General features: G+C 40.8%; 1 protein-coding gene across 2 annotated transcripts in view; it reads left to right on the plus strand.

Annotated features, from left to right (window-relative positions):
* The window catches only part of man1a2 (mannosidase, alpha, class 1A, member 2), a 141,640-nt gene that overhangs the window by 50,730 nt on the left and 69,308 nt on the right, over positions 1-21,602 (plus strand). For both annotated transcript variants that reach the window (XM_040034718.1, XM_040034719.1), the window contains exon 5: positions 20,171-20,289. In XM_040034718.1, coding sequence (XP_039890652.1) covers positions 20,171-20,289 — 119 coding nt within the window. The remainder of the gene's footprint in view (positions 1-20,170; positions 20,290-21,602) is intronic.

Genomic DNA, 21,602 nt, shown 5'->3' on the forward strand with positions numbered 1-21,602 from the left:
ATTTTCAAAACATTAACAACATTACCTGCTGTTCAAATTAAATATGTTTTACAGAAACGATTCATATAAAATGTTAAAATGACTGAATTATGGCTTAATCTATCTCTATTGATATATCTATTAGGGGTGCAACAATACTCATATCGATATTGAACCGTTCGATACAGTGCTTTCGGTTCGGTACGCATATGTATCGAACAATACAAAATTTTTAATTTATTTTATCAACTTTCCTTCTGACGATGCTGTCTGTGTTGAGCGCTCAGTGGATCTGCGCTCGACAGTGCAGCCTAGGCGGAGCAGTCGAACGCAGATTCACTGAGCGCAGGGCAAGCTAGCCAGACAGAAGTTAAGCTCTGGTTGCAACATAGCAAACTGAACCTCCCCCACCCTCATTCAGATCTGGCGTTTGGAACTATTTTGGTTTTCATGTGATGTATGACCCTGAAGGTAAGCGCGTCATGGACTAAAGTAAAACAGTATGTTGGATGTGCCACGCAATGCTCAATGCTTGGTGTGAACTAGTGTGTTAGCGCAGTTAGCTCGTTAACGTGTTGGCCGTCCAGCCCCACGCACGGGGCGATCCGCGGTAGCTCGTTAACGGAGATTTGCCGCGTTGTGGCGTTAAGGTCATTTCAACGAGATTAACGCTGACAGCACTAGTGGGAACACAACGAATATGACTGCACATTTACGCCGACATCATCCTAGTGCAAAGACAAGTGGAAGCAGACAAAAACAACATGCACGCATGCTACAAACTTCACCCGAGTCATTTAGACAGCCCACATGATTCTCCTTATGGGGACCTGATATGTTTAATATGCTGCTGAGAATATAGCCCAGAAGAAGCAGATAGTATAGCTTTTATTTTGGAAAGAGCCATTTCTCTGTAATAAACTCTCTTTTCCAAAGATGAGTGATTTCTCGATCAGATAGATTTATTATTTTATCCCTTTGTTTTTTCAGCAACATTACATTTAAAAACTGTACTTTTGAGTTAAAATATATATTTATAATTTTAATAAATAACAAATTAAAAAAGCATGAACATTTTTTTGTATCGAAAAAATATCGAACCGTGACACCAAAGTATCAAACCGAACTGTGAATTTTGTGTATCGTTGCACCCCTAATATATATATGTTTGGAAGTCTGTGAAGTCTTTCTTTTTTGGTCTCTGCCAGCACTTGTACAAAACTATCTGGCTCTTCAGCAGCTAATGCTCCACTCTGCCTGTCTGCTGCTTGCTGTGTAGTCTGAAGTGTACAGAGGCTTTTTAGAACTTATTGACTGAGAAGGGCCGCCCACTAAGAACTGCGCCAATTAACCAAAACACTAAAGTTGCAGGCTAGACAGGCTATGCAGGGGGCTAAAACTCACTGCAAAGCTCCTTTGGGCAAATGGGAGCTGATCAATTTTGGCTGTGAATAGTCTGCAAGTTCATAACTATGCAAACTTTAAGTGCTCGTATTATGCTCAGTTGCAGATTTATCATTTTATTTTGGGATATGTTTGGATGCTTGTTCAGAAAATATATATATATTTTTTTTACTTCTGTTGTCTGTTGCAATAGCTCTTCATATCCTGTACCAGAAATGCTCAGTTTTAGCTTCTGTCTCTTAAAAACCTCCTCCCTAAAAGCACAGATTGCTTTGATTGGCTGGGTCGCCTGGCTAATTTGACCTGTTGGTTATACACTGTAAATCTATTAGTACGAGTGCAGCCCAGCTAACTGAGTCCTCAGTTCCCCGAGAGCTCAGAGAGCACAAAGGTTCTTGAGTTCATTCTTGTAACAAATACAATATTTATACCTGGCTTAGCTCGTGCCTGAGGCATTTTAAAAAACAGAAGCTGCTGAAGTGAAGAAATAATAGTAGTTTTAAATAACCAGTGCCCAGTTAAGACGGAATTTTTGTCAGCAAGGTTGTCCAAATTTCTGATATAGAAAATGTTACTGGTATCTTTATGAACCAAAAGTTCTGAAAATAGTTCTCTTAACTGATAAATGGGCAAAATAATTGCGCTAGCAAAGCTGTTTTTCATACGTGCTCATGTTTGATGTTGCTGTAAGGCATTTGTACATTTGTGAATCCTTTGGAGCTATGAAGATCTCTCATATTATTACGTATAAAAATGGTCAGATCTTTATGTGAGTCAGATCATGGTGGATCCTGGAAAAGTAGTTTATTTGTGTACTATGGGTGCCCCTGAGCTTTTTTGATGCAGTGTGTAATTCAGTGTTCTCTTCAGTGCTGAAAGCCACCCAAGCTCAGAGTCAGCAAATCAAACCCAAGCCTCTGCCATGCTTTAGAAATGAAATATGCTTCTGTTGCAGCCAGAATGCGTGTAGCATTTTCAGGCTTCTTGTATCTCTACAGTTTTGCTATGGCCACTTCAAACTGCCTGTGTGCTATTAGTTCAGATGGTGCAAGTTAGGGCTGCCACGATTAGTCGACTACCGTATTTATGGGACCATAAGGCGCACGGTATTATAAGGCGCACTGTCGACAAACGGGTCTGTGTTCATACATAAGGCGCACCGCATTATAAAGCGCATTTAACGAAACAAATCAGTCAGAAAAGTCAAACTTTACTCAACTCATTCCGCTTGCTTCCTCCACTTCCATACCATTAATTCATTAATGTTGAATTCTCTGGTAGCTGCTCTATAAACGCTGGAACAACAGTATATGTTATTCCAGTGTTTTTCTAATTTTTGCTATGTAACTTTGCACTGTCCACTTTCTGCTGTAACAAATTTCCCACGTGTGAGACTAATAAAGGTTATCTTATCTTACATTAATGACTAACCTCATATTGTGGCTGGACTATCTCAGTTGTTCTCTCCTACTGAAGTTTGGTCCGTTTACAGCAATTTTCCAGGCGATTGCATTTGTCAAAAAAAGTGGAAAAAGGTTAGCGTTCATTCTCCAGGTTCAGTTTTATGCTTTGGTATGCTAACATAGCGGTGTCGCTAGCGATCACTAGCACAGCATTATATACCATCTAGCCCAACTTCAGTAATCCTACAAACATCACTATTGTGTAGCTTTCTCTCTACATTCATGTTGGAAGTGATGGCAGAGCTGTACGTTTTATTTTTTTCCAGAAATCTCTCAGTCAGAACATGATATACCATGTTAAGGTAACTAGCAAAACCAGCGAGCTAACTATCTACTAACTTCCTGCTAACTTCTAACTCCGTTTAATTTAATAAATTCTGTTTTCATGGATGCCTGGATGTTTAACTTAATTGATACACCTGGTAAAGCAGCAACACTGATCATTTTATTAAAGATGAAAGAATTTACACAGTGTTTGTTTGGGACCTGACGTGGACGGAGTTTTGGACCCAGATTACTATGAGCTGCAAGGCTCCTGACTACGGTAGCCATAATGCTCAGACAGTCCATCAAGCGGTGCAGCTTCGTAGCTTAGCAAAGTCCTACTAAAACATTTTTTGACAGATTTTTGAGCGCCGTGTACCACATAAAATCAGCTCGAGGTCAGTGTAGCAATGGGAATTGCATTTACCTGTGTGTTCCGCCTGGAGTCTTGAGAGTGTAACACCGGAAGGTGAGAATCAGAGACTCCGGGCGGAACACACAGGTAAATGCAACTCCCATTGCTACAGTCAGTAAACACAGCCAGAATTCATAGATAAGGCGCACCAGATTATAAGACGCACTGCCGATTTTTGAGAAAATTAAACGATGTTAAGTGCACCTTATAGTGCGGAAAATACGGTAGTCACGATTACGTCGACTATCAAAATCGTCGACGACTGATTTAATAGTCGACGCGTCGTTTGAAGCTTTGTAAGATCCCAAAAGACGCAGGAATAAGTAGTAGGATTTAAGAGTGTAATAACGGACTGAAACAGAAGATGGCAGCACTGCATGTACAAGGATGCCAGCTGCCGTTAACCCCCGAAGAAGAAGAAGCAGTAGCTCTGTCCCAGAATTCATAGCGCAGCCCAGCTCAGTTTCCAACAATGGCAGCAGCTAGTTAGTTTTAATATTACTCTTATTATTCTTTCTGGGTCACAAAATAAACGTTTAACATATTTTTAGGCGAGAATGTAGCTGTGTAAACCTCAAATATCTGCTCAGTTTATCAAGACACCACATATTTTCAAAAGCGCTCCGACGTTTTCGGAGACGTCTGTTACCCACTAGCTCGATAGCTAGCCGGGGTTCAAGGCTCACTAGAGCCCGTGAGAACACCGGACTCCCAGCAAATCGTTTTCAAACCCACCGCCGTCTTTCGCTACTCCGGTTAAATATTAGGGGTGCAACGATACACAAAATTCACGGTTCGGTTCGGTTCGATACTTTGGTGTCACGGTTCGATATTTTTTCGATACAAAAAAATGTTCATGCCTTTTCAATTTGTCATTTATTAAAATTATAAATATATATTTTAACTCAAAAGTACAGTTTTTAAATTTAACCCTAACCCTTTGTGCGTGTTTTTTTTATTTTGACAGCGAATGCACACCTGCGGACCACTTATGTGCAGCCCTGGTTATTTAGCTCATCATATTGCAGCCACAGAAATTCTTTTGTCCATGAAACCATAAAGCTGCACTTTCTTTTTGCCTTATAGTCTCATTTGTCATAACTTCTCCGTTTTGTGGTAAGCTTTTCTTTGGCTGTCACTTCTTCACCCTGACCTGTCTTATTTGGCTCAGCAGAACTAAAATATATATCCTGCTGCTTTTACACACGCACTCACATAAGCTCAGCGATTCTCTGCGCGATCAACCTCTCACATGTTTAAGCTGCGGGAGATTTCACTTGTCATGTTTGTGTAGTAAGCTAACGATTAATAAGACGATGTCAGAGGAATTGGTGCACAAATTATCATCACTCACAGATCAGTGCTGTCGCTCTCTATACACAGTTCGCACGATTGCAAAGTGAAAGCAAAAAAACAAGCGCAAATTCAAACGCGATTTCAATATGTCACATATTGACAGTGGCTCACCGATGCCAATGACATAATTACCCAGCTACATTTCTGAAAGAATGCAAAAGCATTGACATATATTTTTCCTACAATAGCCCGACGGGCAGGGAAGAGAGAGATTTTGGTAGCCCGGCTGAAAAAAATCGCTAGCCCCAGGACGTCGGGCTAGCGATATTGCAAGCCCTGTATCTGATTGAGGAATCACTCATCTTTGGAAAAGAGAGTTTATTACAGAGAAATGTCTCTTTCCAAAATAAAAGCTATACTATCCGCTTCTTCTGGGCTATATTCTCAGCAGCATAAGGAGAATCATGTGCTAACAGCTGTCTAAATGACTCGGCTAAAGTTAGTAGCATGCTTGTTGTTTTTGTCTTTGCACTAGGATGATGTCGGCGTAAATGTGCAGTCATATTCGTTGTGTTCCCACTAGTGCTTTCAGGTTGATCTCGTTGAAATGACCTTAACGCCACAACACGGCAAATCTCTGTTAACGAGCTACCGCCGATCGCCCCGTGCATGGGGCTAGACGGCCAACACGTTAACGAGCTAACTGCGCTAACACACTAGTTCCCACCCATGTAATTGAGCATTGCATGGCACATCCAACATACTGTTTTACTTTAGTCCATGACTCGCTTACCTTCAGGGTCATACGTCACATGAAAACCAAAATAATTCCAAACGCCAGATCTGAATGAGGGTGGGGGAGGTCCATGTTGCAAGGAGAGCTTAACTTCTGTCTGGCTAGCTTGCCCTGCGCTCTTCCTTCTGACTATGCTGTCTGTGTTGAGCGCTCAGTGGATCTGCGCTCGACAGTGCAGCCTAGGCGGAGTAGTCGAACGCAGATTCACTGAGCGCTCAACACAGACAGCATCGCCAGAAGGAAAGTTGATAAAATAAATTACAAATGTTGTATTGTTCGATACATATGCGTACCGAACCGAAAGCACTGTATCGAACGGTTCAATATCGATACGAATATCGTTGTACCGCTATTAAATATATATAAGTCACTTAGATAAGTTAAAAATGTTATTGTTTGGCTTTTTTTTTTTTTTAGTATTTTATTTGTTCTTGAGTAACTTGGTTTGGCTGAGATTAAAGTTATAGTTTTTACACAGCTGTCAAGCAGACAACTGATTATCAGAAGTGTGAGATGCTCGAGAATATACTCCGGTGTCCTGTTATATTTTAGATAGCGAGGAGTTTATTAAACTTCACCGAAACAATCTGCAGATTTCATTAAAATTTAATAAACTATCATCTTGTCTTTATTTTTAGTTAGCACATACCTTAAATACTTAAAGCTGTAAGCTAATGATAGTTATACAGTGGGGCAAAAAAGTATTTAGTCAGCCACCGATTGTGCAAGTTCCCCCACCTAAAATGATGACAGAGGTCAGTAATTTGCACCAGAGGTACACTTCAACTGTGAGAGACAGAATGTGAAAAAAAAATCCATGAATCCACATGGTAGGATTTGTAAAGAATTTATCCGTAAATCAGGGTGGAAAATAAGTATTTGGTCAATAACAAAAATACAACTCAGTACTTTGTAACATAACCTTTGTTGGCAATAACAGAGGTCAAACGTTTACTATAGGTCTTTACCAGGTTTGCACACACAGTAGCTGGTATTTTGGCCCATTCCTCCATGCAGATCTTCTCGAGAGCAGTGATGTTTTGGGGCTGTCGCCGAGCAACACGGACTTTCAACTCCCGCCACAGATTTTCTATGGGGTTGAGGTCTGGAGACTGGCTAGGCCACTCCAGGACTTTCAAATGCTTCTTACGGAGCCACTCCTTTGTTGCCCGGGCGGTGTGTTTTGGATCATTGTCATGTTGGAAGACCCAGCCTCGTTTCATCTTCAAAGTTCTCACTGATGGAAGGAGGTTTTGGCTCAAAATCTCACGATACATGGCCCCATTCATTCTGTCCTTAACACGGATCAGTCGTCCTGTCCCCTTGGCAGAAAAACAGCCCCATAGCATGATGTTTCCACCCCCATGCTTCACAGTAGGTATGGTGTTCTTGGGATGCAACTCAGTATTCTTCTTCCTCCAAACACGACGAGTTGAGTTTATACCAAAAAGTCCTACTTTGGTTTCATCTGACCACATGACATTCTCCCAATCCTCTGCTGTATCATCCATGTGCTCTCTGGCAAACTTCAGACGGGCCTGGACATGCACTGGCTTCAGCAGCGGAACACGTCTGGCACTGCGGGATTTGATTCCCTGCCGTTGTAGTGTGTTACTGATGGTGACCTTTGTTACTTTGGTCCCAGCTCTCTGCAGGTCATTCACCAGGTCCCCCCGTGTGGTTCTGGGATCTTTGCTCACCGTTCTCATGATCATTTTGACCCCACGGGATGAGATCTTGCGTGGAGCCCCAGATCGAGGGAGATTATCAGTGGTCTTGTATGTCTTCCATTTTCTGATGATTGCTCCCACAGTTGATTTTTTCACACCAAGCTGCTTGCCTATTGTAGATTCACTCTTCCCAGTCTGGTGCAGGTCTACAATACTTTTCCTGGTGTCCTTCGAAAGCTCTTTGGTCTTGGCCATGGCAGAGTTTGGAGTCTGACTGTTTGAGGCTGTGGACAGGTGTCTTTTATACAGATGATGAGTTCAAACAGGTGCCATTCATACAGGTAACGAGTGGGGGACAGAAAAGCTTCTTACAGAAGACGTTACAGGTCTGTGAGAGCCAGAGATTTTCCTTGTTTGAGGTGATCAAATACTTATTTTCCACCCTAATTTACGAATAAATTCTTTACAAATCCTACCATGTGGATTCATGGATTTTTTTTTTCACATTCTGTCTCTCACAGTTGAAGTGTACCTCTGGTGCAAATTACTGACCTCTGTCATCATTTTAAGTGGGGGAACTTGCACAATCGGTGGCTGACTAAATACTTTTTTGCCCCACTGTATAAGAGCAGATGCATGCTGGTGCAATAAGCTGTACGTTTTACGTCCAATGGATGATGATCTGATTAGTCGACTAATCGTAGAAATAATCGGTGACTAGTCGACTATCAAAATAATTGTTTGTGGCAGCCCTAGTGCATGTCCGCAGTTGTCTTAGGTGGTCACATTCTGTCAGTAATCAATAGAGAAATCCAGGTTATTCCAAAGGGTTCCCAAGCTTTTTCTTGTACCTCCTTGTGTTGTTAGTCAATTGCATGTCTTCATCTGTGGTCTATGGCTTTCAGAGTTGATGAAGTAGGCACACAGCTATCCAGAGCTATCCAGCCCTCTGTCACAGCTTTGTAAAGAAGAGGCAATTAGCACATAACCTGCTAAACAATAGCTGGATGGAATGACTGTGTAGGCTGCAGCCTTTGCCTTTGTGTCGTGTTTGATTCATTTGAATTACGAAAGTAAATGGTGAAAAGATGAGGAGAGCTATGGTTAATATCGATAGATGTGTTAGTAATAATCACTGCCAATAATGATACGCAAAATCTCATTTAAGTCGTTGGATACTGTGAGCTTATACCTGTGAAAATGTGGCTTTGTGCTTGTTTATCTGTTTGAGTTGCCAGCTTGACTTGTGTGTTTATGCTAATGTTGCTGGATGTGTGCGTTTATGTGCGTGTGTGTGTGGTGTGAGGGTGCATGCTTATGAGGCGTTTGTGTCAAATTGGAACGTTCCGTCTGGCAAATTGGCCGGAGGCGCCTCTGTTATTTTATGAGCTGCTGCTAAATGGTAGATAGATGCTGCTTGTGTGTGTGTGCGCACTTCCATTTGTTAGTATTCATGTGTGTCTGACTGTTCATCTGCAGCATGTCCTTTTGTGTTTTATCATTGTGTCTGTCTGGGTGGTTTTCCCCTGCCGCCTTGTAATAGCTGACTCTGGATAGATGCCGTTATTATTCACTGGGTGGCCAATAAAATACAAGCAAGACACAAGGCAAAATCAAGCATTGCGCTCCTCACAAAACACACTTCCATTATTGATGAGGCGTATCCTGTCTTCTTACAGGCGGTATTGATTGTGTTTTTGTGTGATTTGGAAAGAGTGCAGAATGCAGAAAGAAAAAGCAGTATTTGAGAGATGCAGTGGACCTCCTGCTGTGTTAGCTATTACTGACATTGACTGCTTTTAACACGGGGGACTCAGACATCCAAAAGTCTGGCTGACTGGATGAAAATAGTGCGAGTTATGGATTTAAACCAAGTTTATATTTTGCTAGACCCTGATGCACTGCACGTTGGGATAAAAATTATCCCTTTGCATTTCTTTAAACTTGAATTCTGAACCTGACTTTTTGACTGGAGGGCAATGTGGAAAGATTTCTCATCTCCGACCAAGCGAGCGCGGCATCGTCCCGTGTCAGGCTAGAACTGAGAAGCGTTCCCGACAAAAGCATTACATACATAACAGTTTGTATACAGCTTGCTTCTATTTAACATGCCCTCCATGCAGCTGTTAAAAAAGAAAATGCGTAAAGCTCTTTGTGCTCACTGCATGCCTTCCAGCTCAGCCTTAATCTGTCCTGAGAGAAGAGGGCTGGCCAGAATGGTAACAAGTGGACCAGGGCTCCCATTGTGCCTCAGATAACCTTGTCTCCTCTGCCTCGCGCTGATGCTGATGCATTTATTTTTCCACCCTATTCTGTTGAGATGAGCTGAGTTGATTTTTGACTTCAGATCCAAACACATCCTTTGTCTACACAGTTCAAGCCACTATAACTCATGACCTTTCTGTAAGACAAAAGTAGCAAGTACACTGGATTTTTTAAAAACTAGTATATGCCTGTGCCTAATACTACTAAAACAGAACAAAACAGAATTAGAAATGATGATGCGGTAACAGTCATGTAGACAGTTAATTTTTTTTCCGTCCTCGTGCTTTGCGTTTGCAGTTGCGATCTTTTTCATTCGTTTTGACTCCAGTCTTGGCAGACGATGGAGGTGATACTGCCCCCATAGCTTCCTGTAGTGTATTGCAGTTACAAACATGCATTTACGTGGTATTAGTATACGACACATTGACAATGTAAATGTCGACTATTTGTCGTAGTCGACGTCATTGATGATGCCAACGAATCGTTGTAGCCCTACTTGCAGTAGAAATTGAGGAGGATTGAGGAGTCTTAGGGTTGCTACTTTCTATAGATTTAATTTGTGGCTTTTTGAAGTAATTTCAGCGGCTTTAGTCTCGTCTCGCGACACGCGAGGGAGTTCAGTGGTGAGTCTGAGGCCTGCCATCCATACTCTGTCTAGTGGCTGTTATTGCTTTATTGGTTTTGCAGTCCAGCGATTTTCATCTAAACCTGCAAGTGGAGATTTGCTCATATCTCATCCCCATGGCTTTTTCCCAGCGGCAGTTTGACACGCTCACAGTAAATGATATTACAGACAGCCTCAGGCATGTTGTTGCTAGAGGCCTGTTAGGTTGGAGGCGATGAGGATGATGCAAAGCGGGGATGAGGCTTGGACACCTGGCTCCACTGTCAGCTCAGTACTGGAGAGAGCTGCCTCATTATTCATAGCATGCTTTTTCCATTACAAGATTACTTTGGTTGTTTGCCCACAGAGATGATCTGTCACTTTAAACTCAGTTTTCAACAACACATTCTCGGTTGTAATCTCAAAAGCATTTGATGCTGTTTCTATCTTTGTTTTGCTGCTTTTCTTAATGGCATTAAAGCTCGTAAATTACTGCATTCAACTAAAGCAAAAAGAATTATTACAGGATTTTCAGTATACGAGTCATTTTCTTTTTTTGGGGGGGAGGTTAGAAGACTATCTACAGGCCCTCTGTGTACCAGTAGGTTCTCTCTGGCTTCAGTCACTTTCAGAGTCCTGTAAAAATACCAGATCAAACCCTACTTTGATTTCAAGCTTTGCTAATGTAATCTTCTGTAGAGCTACTGGATTTTCATTCCTTCTCACATTATCTCTGCAGGGTTTGTGTGGATGATGTAATGACCACTTTCACTCAGTGTCATGTAACTTTACTTGACCCTGTTTCTTACATGCCTTTATGTGATGGCTTCATGATCAAAATGCAAAATAACATGTTTATGTGCAGATATTAAATAAGTAATATCTAGTGCCATAAACTGAGTTCTTGTACTAAAGTGTGCCTTGACTGTTTGGCTATGAGGTCAGTTCCTTGATTATTAATATGCAAATTGTCATGACCATTGATCAACCACCGATCAAAGTGCGTTGATCATTAATCAAAGATCATTGATCAGCGGCCATGAGTACTGTTTATAAGGTTGGGGAAGCCTGCAGTCAGCTGAAGTCACTTTGGATGAGTGATGTAACGTTTCTCCCACTATAAACACTACGTCCAAATGAACTGAATACACCTTTTGGGGTATTCATGATATGTTAGAGTATTTGTGCATGTCCATAAAGTCTCTGTATACAAACAAAAGCAATGCGATGCATCTTGTGCTGCCCTGGGTTTATTGTCAGCATTGATCGCAAGATATTGAATAACCCACAGAGCCTACTTCTAGTACTTCCTTAGTTATCTTTTTATGGATGCAGCATGCTGTCAGCTGTAAGCTATTATCCAAAACTCCTCACTGTTGTTGCCTTTTTCATGAGGGTTGATTCCAGAAATCTTATGGCACTATTACCATGGTCTTAGTTTGGTGCTCGTAAGTGTAAAACAGTGTCAGCCAAACCCTTACTGTTCATAGGCGAGTCGCTGAACCTAGATCTGTTTTGCATACATAAATACCTTCCTAACATTTCACCTGACAGGGTGTCATTATCACTCACCTTCTACCTTTTATTTGCAGACACATCTCTCGTGTACAGGTTCTAATGAGACACAATATCAGTTTTACCTCCAAACAACCACAGTTTAACTAGGTTACTGAAAATTTGTTCATGGTCATGTGTGCTTCAAGTAGGAAAAATTTACTTGACAGTGCCGAGAGTTTATAACACAAGCTTTTTAAAAAAAAAAATTATTCTATTTGTTTGTAAAAGGAAACTCTTATTCATCTCATATTTTGGAAATAATGGGAAACTAATATTCTGTTGGTTAATACTTAGTAACTGAAGTGATTTTCCATGTTGGATGAGAAGCCATGCTGTTTAACTGAAGGCATTTCGCTCCCAAAGCTTGCACGTTGTACGCTTGGATGTGTTGATGACTGAGACAGTAAGAAAGAGTGGAGTGGGGTAAAAGGTTTGCCTGATGATTGCTTCCTAATGATGGCCCAAAGACTCGAGACTGCTTTCTGCAGCAGAATAGGAAGCAGAGGAAGAGCGTGAAGCAGAGATCAGGGATTGTGGAGGGGAAGACAGAGAGAAATCCAGCTGATGCTTCACTAAGCTCCATGCCTCTTAGTTACTGTTGCCATGCTTGTCTGCACATTTCAGGTTCACAGTGGTAACGGTGGCAAATTTGCTCACTGAAATTCTTAGTGTTTCTGGAATCACAGGTTCATGATGTCAGGCTGTAGTTAGAGCAGTAACCATCACTATATTCCACAGAGTCACCTGCCAAATGGACTTGATTTGCCGAGTTGGAAGTAAGTTATTAGTAAGTTATTGGATATATTGTAATCTGATAGCAGTGAAACATAACTATGAAAACAAATGGAAATGCTTACATTAGTGGTTAAGGTTAAATGCATTTTTTATGGCTTCTAAAAATGTATTATTAGTAATTGTAACCTCTTGACACCACTTCAGATCTGATCTGTACCTGCTAGAATTAATTGGTACTTCTATTTATGACTGAGCTTGTTACATAATTCCTACCCTGACAGGCTTTGGAACAGTTACAATGTGAAAAGAGAGTGAAGAGTAAGACCTGAATTCTGCTCCCAAACAAGGCATCAAATCTTCTTCAGAACATTAATGTGAGCCTCCCTTTCAGATTAAACTTTCAGCAGGGCTGCCAGTGCCGAATTGGACAGCAGGAAACAGAAGGATTTGCCTGCTGCTGAGTCCAGCAGGAATGTGCATAAGCCTCTCAAACAGAGAAGAAAAAGGGGAAGGTTCTTAAACAAAACATCACCTTGTAGGTTTGTACCCACAGGCTTTGGCATTTTTATTGTCTGCCATCAATGTGAGCAGATGATGATCAAGGTTGTATAACTGCTGCTGAATAATTGGTTTGGGCTCATTGGAACCAGTCGGGTTGTTACTTTTTGTTAAAGGGATCTGATTCAGTACAGTGCAGGGAGGTTTGGTGGCAGTGCAAAGCTGGGAAAAAGTTGTACTCGGCGGCCCAGTTGTTTTGATGTGAATTTGTTTCAGATAAATTGGTTGTATAGTTCTGTCTCCCAGCAAATCTCATGTGCATACCATTTAGATTTTGTAGGAGTTGCTGACCTTTTATTTAACTAAAATACTTCAGGAAAGGTCACACTCCTCTTTCCTCCCCATTGCCCACACTTACACATCTTGGCCAACGTTGTCTTTTCATACAGATGACTTTCCTCAGCTTTGTCGGTTTTTTATTTTTTTTTGTCTGCCAGTGACAAAGACCCACATTTGACATTATGCTTTGTGTTTTAAACAAAGGAGACTTTGACTTACGAAACATAAATTGAGCTTTTGAAAGGCTAGATTGCAGTAACTTTGTACAAGAAAGGCTGCGATAATTGCCCTAGTAACCCGCTTAACGGCCATATATTCTCTTTTTACAGTTGAGCAGATGGATCATTTAGATGACCTTTTTAGTCATTAAGATTTAATACCATGGAGTGATGAAAAATACGCTTTGCAGATGTTTTTCTGGTTCCATTGTCCTTGTGGGCGATTATTACCTCTTGACAAGAAGACATTTTTTTTTTAACTTGATTGCAGTGCTAAGGAACATTGTTCACATCTCACATCTCTTATTTTATTACCTTTTTAAATTATTTTTCACAAAGATTAGCACAGTCACCAAAAGAGCATAGACACCTATCTAAACTTTGTATAACTTGTCTGTTGGATATGGAAAATGCAGTGTAGATCAAATTTGCTGAATCTGTTTTCTTCTTTCTTCTGAGTTCATGTTCAGTTCTGAGTCGTGTTCTTTTAGACAGACCTGTGGTGTTCTGTCCATGACAGGCCAGGCCAAATTGCAGAAAATAATACCAGCAGTTTTATTACAACTTAGTATTCAAACTAGGCTCAAGGGTGAAAAACAAACACTCACAGTAGCCATGTGGGGATATATATGTGATATAGGGATTCACAGTAACCCTATAATCCTAGCTCCGCCCGTAGTGCAGGAGAGTTGCACATATTGTCATATAATCACATAATGGTGGCCTATCTAATTCGATTGTGTCATCATTAACTGAGCTGAAATCCTTTGACCATTCAACTCTTCATTTGCAAACACAAGCGACACTGTTGTCAAAGTTATTTGTTTAATTTTCTTTGCACATGGGGCAAGGGGATGCCAGCAAATACCTTTACACTCAGACCAGTGCCGACTGAGGCTCTTTGGCACCGAGCCTGGAAATGGGCATCCGGGCTGAGGTTTAGCCAGGGAGCTCATGTAGAGCTGAAAAGCCCAGACTGACCAGTAACACTCTGAGGCAGAAAACAGAACACAGCAGATGTTTAATTCTGCTGCCAAATAAGTTGGTAACCAGTTACTCATCGCCAGCCAGGCTAGTCTGAATTGCCCTGGGGAGTTTGATTTGGCTTCATTAATTGCCACTGGGTATATTACAGGACAGGCTGCAGGGCCACAGAGGACCTGGGTCCATAGAAGAGGACAAACGGTCCCGAACTGTGCAGGACGCTTTAACTGTGCTTGCTAAATTTGTTGGAGTGATTTGTTGGAACAAAGGTTCACTTTAAAGCAAAAGGCATCATGGTAATCTTGACTTTGGTGACTCCAGCTCATTTTATTTCACGTCTCCCAAAATTGCACCACATATATGTTAGGAATAAATTTTTCTGCTGGTAACAGCTGCAGCATTTGTGAAGAAACAATGCCATTTATGATCGAGTTAGATAGTAGATTAAATCCCTGTGACACTAACTGAACTCGGCTACTTTGTTAAAGTCGAACTGGAGTATTTCCAGGGTATCCTGAACACTCCAGAGAAAATACTGTTTCTTTAAATGGAGCAGGGTTGTCATGATACTTTCAAATTCAATACCGATACCCAGGAAAATGCTTGATTTTCAATATCATTTTTGATACCACTGGAAAGATTTTGGCCCCATCCTGCAACAACAGATGTAGTGGCAACAAAAGGCATTTCCTGTAAATGTAAAATTGTTAATTTTACATAACTTTTTATAATAATTTCCAAATTATAAGTTAGATTTAAAACACTGGTATTTAAGATTAAGTTTAGAGGATTTATTCATTTTACAAATTAGAAAAGTTAAAGTTTCTGATTTTGTCTACGTCTGCCTGCAACCTCTCACTGTTCACACTGATCCACCTCATTCTGCAGCTCTTCACATCTTCATCTCTGCTCTTCAGTCCTGAAACCGGCATAATCCTGCTGCTCTGCTCTTAATTTTACTCTTTATTTGCTCGGATTAGTTCTCCACACTCTAGACTCTCTATTCAGTTCACCCATAGTTCCCCCAGTGCTCTGTTTGCACAGCCTGCCTCGTTCTACATGTGGCTGCAATCGGCACTTCCACGGCTTAATATTTCATGACCTGCAGTTCTCTAGCTGCAATGTTAATTAAAATAGATGGCTGATGTGTCCATCTATCTTAATGAGTTCCTGGAATAACAAGCACCTATAACACATGTTATTTAGATTCAGCAGTGTGGAACACTAGACACATTTCCTGTTTGTTGTAGTAGTAGGAGTAGCTCTTCCTCAGAGTTTGCATTTAGAATTTTAAAAACTTTTTCCGACATTTAAATGTACCAGGCTTCGAGCAGCATGGTACGTTGTCAGCTTGTTCTGTTTGGATCAGATCTTCTTTACTGAAGGGAGGAAGGGTCTCATAATTTGGCAAGAACCAGACCCTTATTTACTTTCTTGTAGGTCAGTAAACGCAGCATCATACAGAGATTTGTTAAAGGGAACGGCTCTTCTGGTAACACTTAAACCTCAGATTTCAGCTTCATCACACGTCCTCAAACACACTGCAACTTAAATCTGGGATCTCTGACTTCAGCTTTCGGAGGGCAGCCCTGGATGTTAGGGAGAAATAGTCTGTACAGGAGTAAGAAGAGTAGACTTGCAACTAGACCTGCATGTCCACAGAGTTGTGTAGAGGTCATGATAAGAAACACAAGGCAAGACACGGACGCTTGAAACACAAATGCTTTGTATGTATCTCCACACATCACCTCTACACTTTCTTCCATTTTCATTCGATTCAGAGCCAAACCAAGCGAATTTATGCATGACACGCACAAACACACACACCTAAGCTCTCAATCATCTCCCACTCTCCCTGAGCCGACAGTTTACAAGACAGGGAGAATGGAGACTGAATAATGGCATCACGTTTTCGTGCCTCGTGTGAATTCATGCCTCTGAAACCTGTCGTCTAATGAAACCGGCACGGAGCCTGGGACGGAGAGTGTGAGTGTTCGAGAGAGGGAGAGAGAGATAATGGAGGGGGAGAGGGAGAGAGAGGTGTGTGAAATTGTGATAGATGGAGAGAGCATGTTGAAGAGTGGGGGGTGGAGTTCAGTTGAAGTAGTGAGAAGCTGTGTGGTGTATCAAAGGGAAGGAAAGGGAGAGTACATGAATCTATGTTAAAAGAGCAGGAGAGCTGATGAGAGTGTGTGTTGGTTTGCAGCTGGCGAGGTCTGTGTGCAGTGGCAATAATTCCCTGAATAAATAAACGTCATCCCGGCCAATTTGTCTCTGATAAGCAGCGCCTGGCAACCCTAAAATCAACTCCTGGAAGCACCAATTCAACTTCATGTGATGCCTTTGGTGTTGTTTATATCAAGGCTGCAGAGCAGTCAGGTCGTGAAAACCCATGGCAACAGGACATGACAGAGATGATACAGGAAGATGCATGGTGACCGTTCGTAGGTAAAGCTGTTGTTGAGTCAAATTAATAAAAATTGCATTTTTGAATGAGATATATATGTAAAAAAGCGTGAATGGATTGTTCGCGAATCTGGGTTCTGAATGGAGCGATCAAGGAAAGATTAGGGAGAACGCAGCAAGACAGTGATGAATGAGCACAAGCAGATGGTTCGGTATACGAGGGAGGGGCAGACGAAAAGATGGAGGCTGAGCTGGAGAGAGAAACTTTCCAGGTGTGATAACAAGGTTATTTCCAAAGATGAGAGCGAGCAGAATTTCTCAAGGTTAGAGAAACACACCCAGAAGAGTCCGGCGGATACGCATAAGTAATCTGCACATTTAAATTTTCTTTTGCTTTGAATTTGGAGTTGGGATTAGAAGTTGGAGGGTGATTCATTTGATGAGGTTGTTGCTAGATTGGATTGGCCAAAGAAATGCTCCGCTGTCATTGGTTTTCATGTTGGCAAACGCGGACGAGGTGAAAAACCCAGAGAACACCTTCACTACGTGAGAAGTTGGAGTTTTTAAAAATGAATAAAGAAAAAAGCCTTTCGCTAAGATCTTCTGCTCTACATACAGAAGGGCAATTTGTCCCAAATCAGTTAATCCAGTCCAATCCTTTTTGTTTATATGTTACCAATTCACAGCAACAGTCACCTCAAGGTGCTTTATATTGTAAGGTAAAGACTCTACAGTATTTCCAGTTCTTTGAAGTATCACTTGCAGGTTTTTTCATGAACATAGGGATTGAATAATCACTTACAGAGGATTTTAAGGGCTGTTTTATTTCTATTTGGATCAATACCCAAATTGTTATCTTCAAATCCAAGACATTTTAACACAACATACGTTGTCTGGGATGTCTAGGTTCTGTTCAAGATGTTTGATAAACACCAAAACTCAGTTTGGTATTAAAATCCTCTTTTCTGGACCATAGACAAGAGGTTTGATACCCTTTTGTTGTTTTAGAAGAAAACAGGTCGGTATATAAAATGTTAGTGTCACATTTCATTTGCTTCATAACACAACAGTGTTAATGATTGACAGAGCAGAGGTGTCATTGTTGTGAACACATAGGAAGCACTGCATTTAGGAGCTATTGCACAAAACCTTTAGAGGAGTATTCTGAGACGGTATCTTTGACAGGCCTCTGTCTTTGCGTCAGCAGTGTCACATTGCTATGGGAGCCTCAAGCGTACCTGTAGGTGATGGAAGTGACAGAAGGGAGGGAGATGGGGGTTGTGTGGTGCAGCAGAGGGGCTCTGCTCTACCAACGGTCGCGCCAATCTGTCAAGATCCGGCAGGCAGCCAGGGCATCTTGCTATCAGCTCCGCCCGCCTGACTGCAGTGTATTTTTAGAGTGATTTAGAGGTTCCTGTCTATGATGATAATAACACTGCAGCTCCTGCATGAAGCCAGACACTCTCCTTTTGAATGGATTCATAGATAAGAAGGGATGGCGAGCAGACTCAGGAATTCTAGCTGTTCACGCAGCTTCTGATATGAAATGGGGACGGCTTTAAAGGGCAGTGCCACTGACTTTTACCTCTGAAATATGGTGGTAATGTATGCAAACCGAACTAAAGCAAACTGGAAGGCAATAGTAGAAAGGGTGTAGATGATCTGATGAAATAGTCATTTTGATGATATTTCCTATAATATCCTATAACTCCTTTTTTCACTTTAATTTCTAAGGAGGGTTTTGATTTACATAAAGTTGAACCTTATAGGCACAAAGTCAGTTTTAATAACTTATAATAAGCAGTTCCCTGTTCCTATAATGTCTTATGATTACTAGTCTCCTCCTCAGAATGGAAAAGGCAATGAAATGTGGCAATGTGTTTGAATTAGTCCTACTGTGACATGCTTTATATGAACACACATTAGCAAAGGAAAAACATTTTAAAATGTCACTGAATAACAGACAAACACACAGAGCTGCTCCTGTGGCTGCAAACTGATCATTTTTTATGGTTGCTACCATTCGCCTTGGCTGAATGCTTTTGCCCATTGATTGGCCACTCCATATCTTTCTGAAAATATTAATTCAACAGTTTTAAGTTCTGTTTTTTTTATTTTCCTTCTTTCTTTTCTTTTTTTTTATTAGAAATGCACTGATTGCAGCTTCCTTGGCTTCTTGGTCTTTTTTTTTTTTTTTACTGTGTCTACTTTTTGCTGATTTTAATGATCTGAGTTCTGATTAGCTTTAAAAGATCCATCTTGAACTGCGTGAGAGGGATTTTTTTTTTTTATTGGTTTGTTGTTCAGAATGTTTATGTGGTGGTGTGTCAATGTCACAAGCTATTGTCATGTTAGCTTGTGGCTGTGAATGCGCATCCGACTATTTATTTGAAGTATTATAAACATTTTAAATGTAACTGCTGTCTGGGTTGTTGTAATTATGTCCAATGATTTGATTTAAAGCTGTACATTTACAGCAGCAGCAAGCCTGTTCTGTATTCACAGTAAATTGAGCAAAAATGTAAGCATACTTTAAGTAATAAATTAATTATATTAAAGTTAAACACACTAATTTACAGTATAAGTAACGTAAGCGAGAGTAGAGTGTGTAATTGTAGCTATATTTGACAAATTTCAGTTAACGCCACACACACAGTTTTTCTAAAAGCCACCAGACACACAAATTGTTAGTACTTTGGAAAAAGGAAAGCTACAGGGTTTGGTGCTAATAAAGACAAACCCATTGAGCGAGCCTGAAGAACAATGCTAATGCCAAATGAGACGGTGGCTAATCAGAGAGAAAATTATCTTGACCATGTGATCAGTAAATGTCCTGTCAAAGACGTACACAGGCTTACACTCCAAAAACACAAAATAATCAGTAAAGCAAGTTTAAAGTGGATTGGATGAACTGTTGTCAACAGAGGCAAAGAACAGCAACACACATGCAGGCCTCTTGGACTGAGTAGTGCGATATGTGACGTGCTTATCCTCAGGTTAGGGGTAAATCATCGTTGTTGGAGGGATAACGCTGCACAGACTAAATCTTTGTAGAAAATAGATCCAACTGTTATCTGCACTGACTTTTCACTTTCTCTTAATAAGTTCAGTGCATCTCTTGCACTGTGTACAGTTTGCAGCTTTTTCCATGCATGCGTCTTTGGGAGAGCCTCTGATGGATGTAAAACCAATGTCACTGTTAATTGCATAAATAAATATTCATATGAGCAATAACTGATGGAAGAATTTCAATTGTTTGATCTTGCGTGTTGTACAGGTAGTTCTCAACTGGGGGCAACCATCGTGGATGCAGTAGATACTCTGTACATCATGGGTCTGCACGAGGAGTTCAAGGATGGCCAGGAGTGGATTGAACAGAATCTGGACTTCAGTGTGGTGTGTACCCACCTTCCCTCTCTACACATAAAATACCCAAGAACACTTGGGTATAATTAAGCCTTCCATTAATATCTTAATGATGGTCTCCAGCTTGTCCACATAATGCTCTTAAGAATGTGCTGCTGTCATAAGAGATGACTTGCACTTAAATAAATATCACCGGAGTGCTCATTGATCTGATGCATGCTTTCTTGACATGATTTTTCATCAGCCCATCAGCACTATTAGACCATAAATAATATGCAAACATTACTCAAAATCCCTGTGAATGTTGGCACTGAATTGTCACCAATTAATTCATCTAGATTATATCACTCCAGTGTTGCTGTTGGAAACTATTAGACTAGAGAATATTTTCAGTATTTATCCTCATATCGAGCATTATAGTAATAATGATTTCAAACATTGCTTCATTCAGGCTGTGTTTTGCAGTCACAATCGTGACTTTGTCCTCTCTATCCATTTTCTTCTCCCTTCCTCTCCTCACAGCCTTTTCTGTTAAGTGTTTCTCATTTCCATGTCTTGTCCATCAGTTCAGCAGCTCCCCTCATTTATTTCCTCTGCTTCAGTCTCCCATCACCAGCTTTTCTTTCCTTCCTTTCAGATGTCAATCACCTCTTTTTTTTAATAATAATAATAATAATAATAATAATAATAATAATGGGTTGCATTTATATAGCACTTTTCGGGGCCCTCAAAGCGCTTTACAATTCCACTATTCATTCACTCTCACATTCACACATTGGTGGAGGCAGCTACAGTTGTAGCCACAGCTGCCCAGAAGCGAGCAGACTGACAGAAGCGAGGCTGCCATATCGCGCCATCGGCCCCTCTGGCCATCACCAGTAGGCGGTAGGTGAAGTGTCTTGCCCAAGGACACAACGACCGAGACTGTGCTGCTTGCTAGGGCCGCAGCTGTTGATTATTTTAGTAATTAAGTAATGTATCGATAATTCCATTGATTAATCGAGTAATCGGATAAGAAATGCTGTTCTCTTATTAATGAACACACAGGTTTTTCAAAATGAACTACTCGTTGGTTTCCATTTTTAGAAATTGCAGTTTTTTAGAGCAAACAGCTGTCAAAAACAAAAAGAAAACAACTTAACCCTTTAAAATGGCACGTAAATACAATCAAATTACATTTTTTAAAGAAAATATTTTCTTAAATGCAAAAATATCTAAATAATCTCAAATACAGCCAAAGTCAAAATAAAATAAGATATACATGGAATCTAACCTAAGGCATATCAATTGACCTTCAGTGGTGATCACAGGAACAGTGCTGCTGTTTAGGACGCTAGAACCAT

This window comes from Simochromis diagramma, unplaced genomic scaffold, assembly GCF_900408965.1.
Source record: "Simochromis diagramma unplaced genomic scaffold, fSimDia1.1 OVJJ01000091.1, whole genome shotgun sequence".
NCBI lineage: Eukaryota > Metazoa > Chordata > Actinopteri > Cichliformes > Cichlidae > Simochromis > Simochromis diagramma.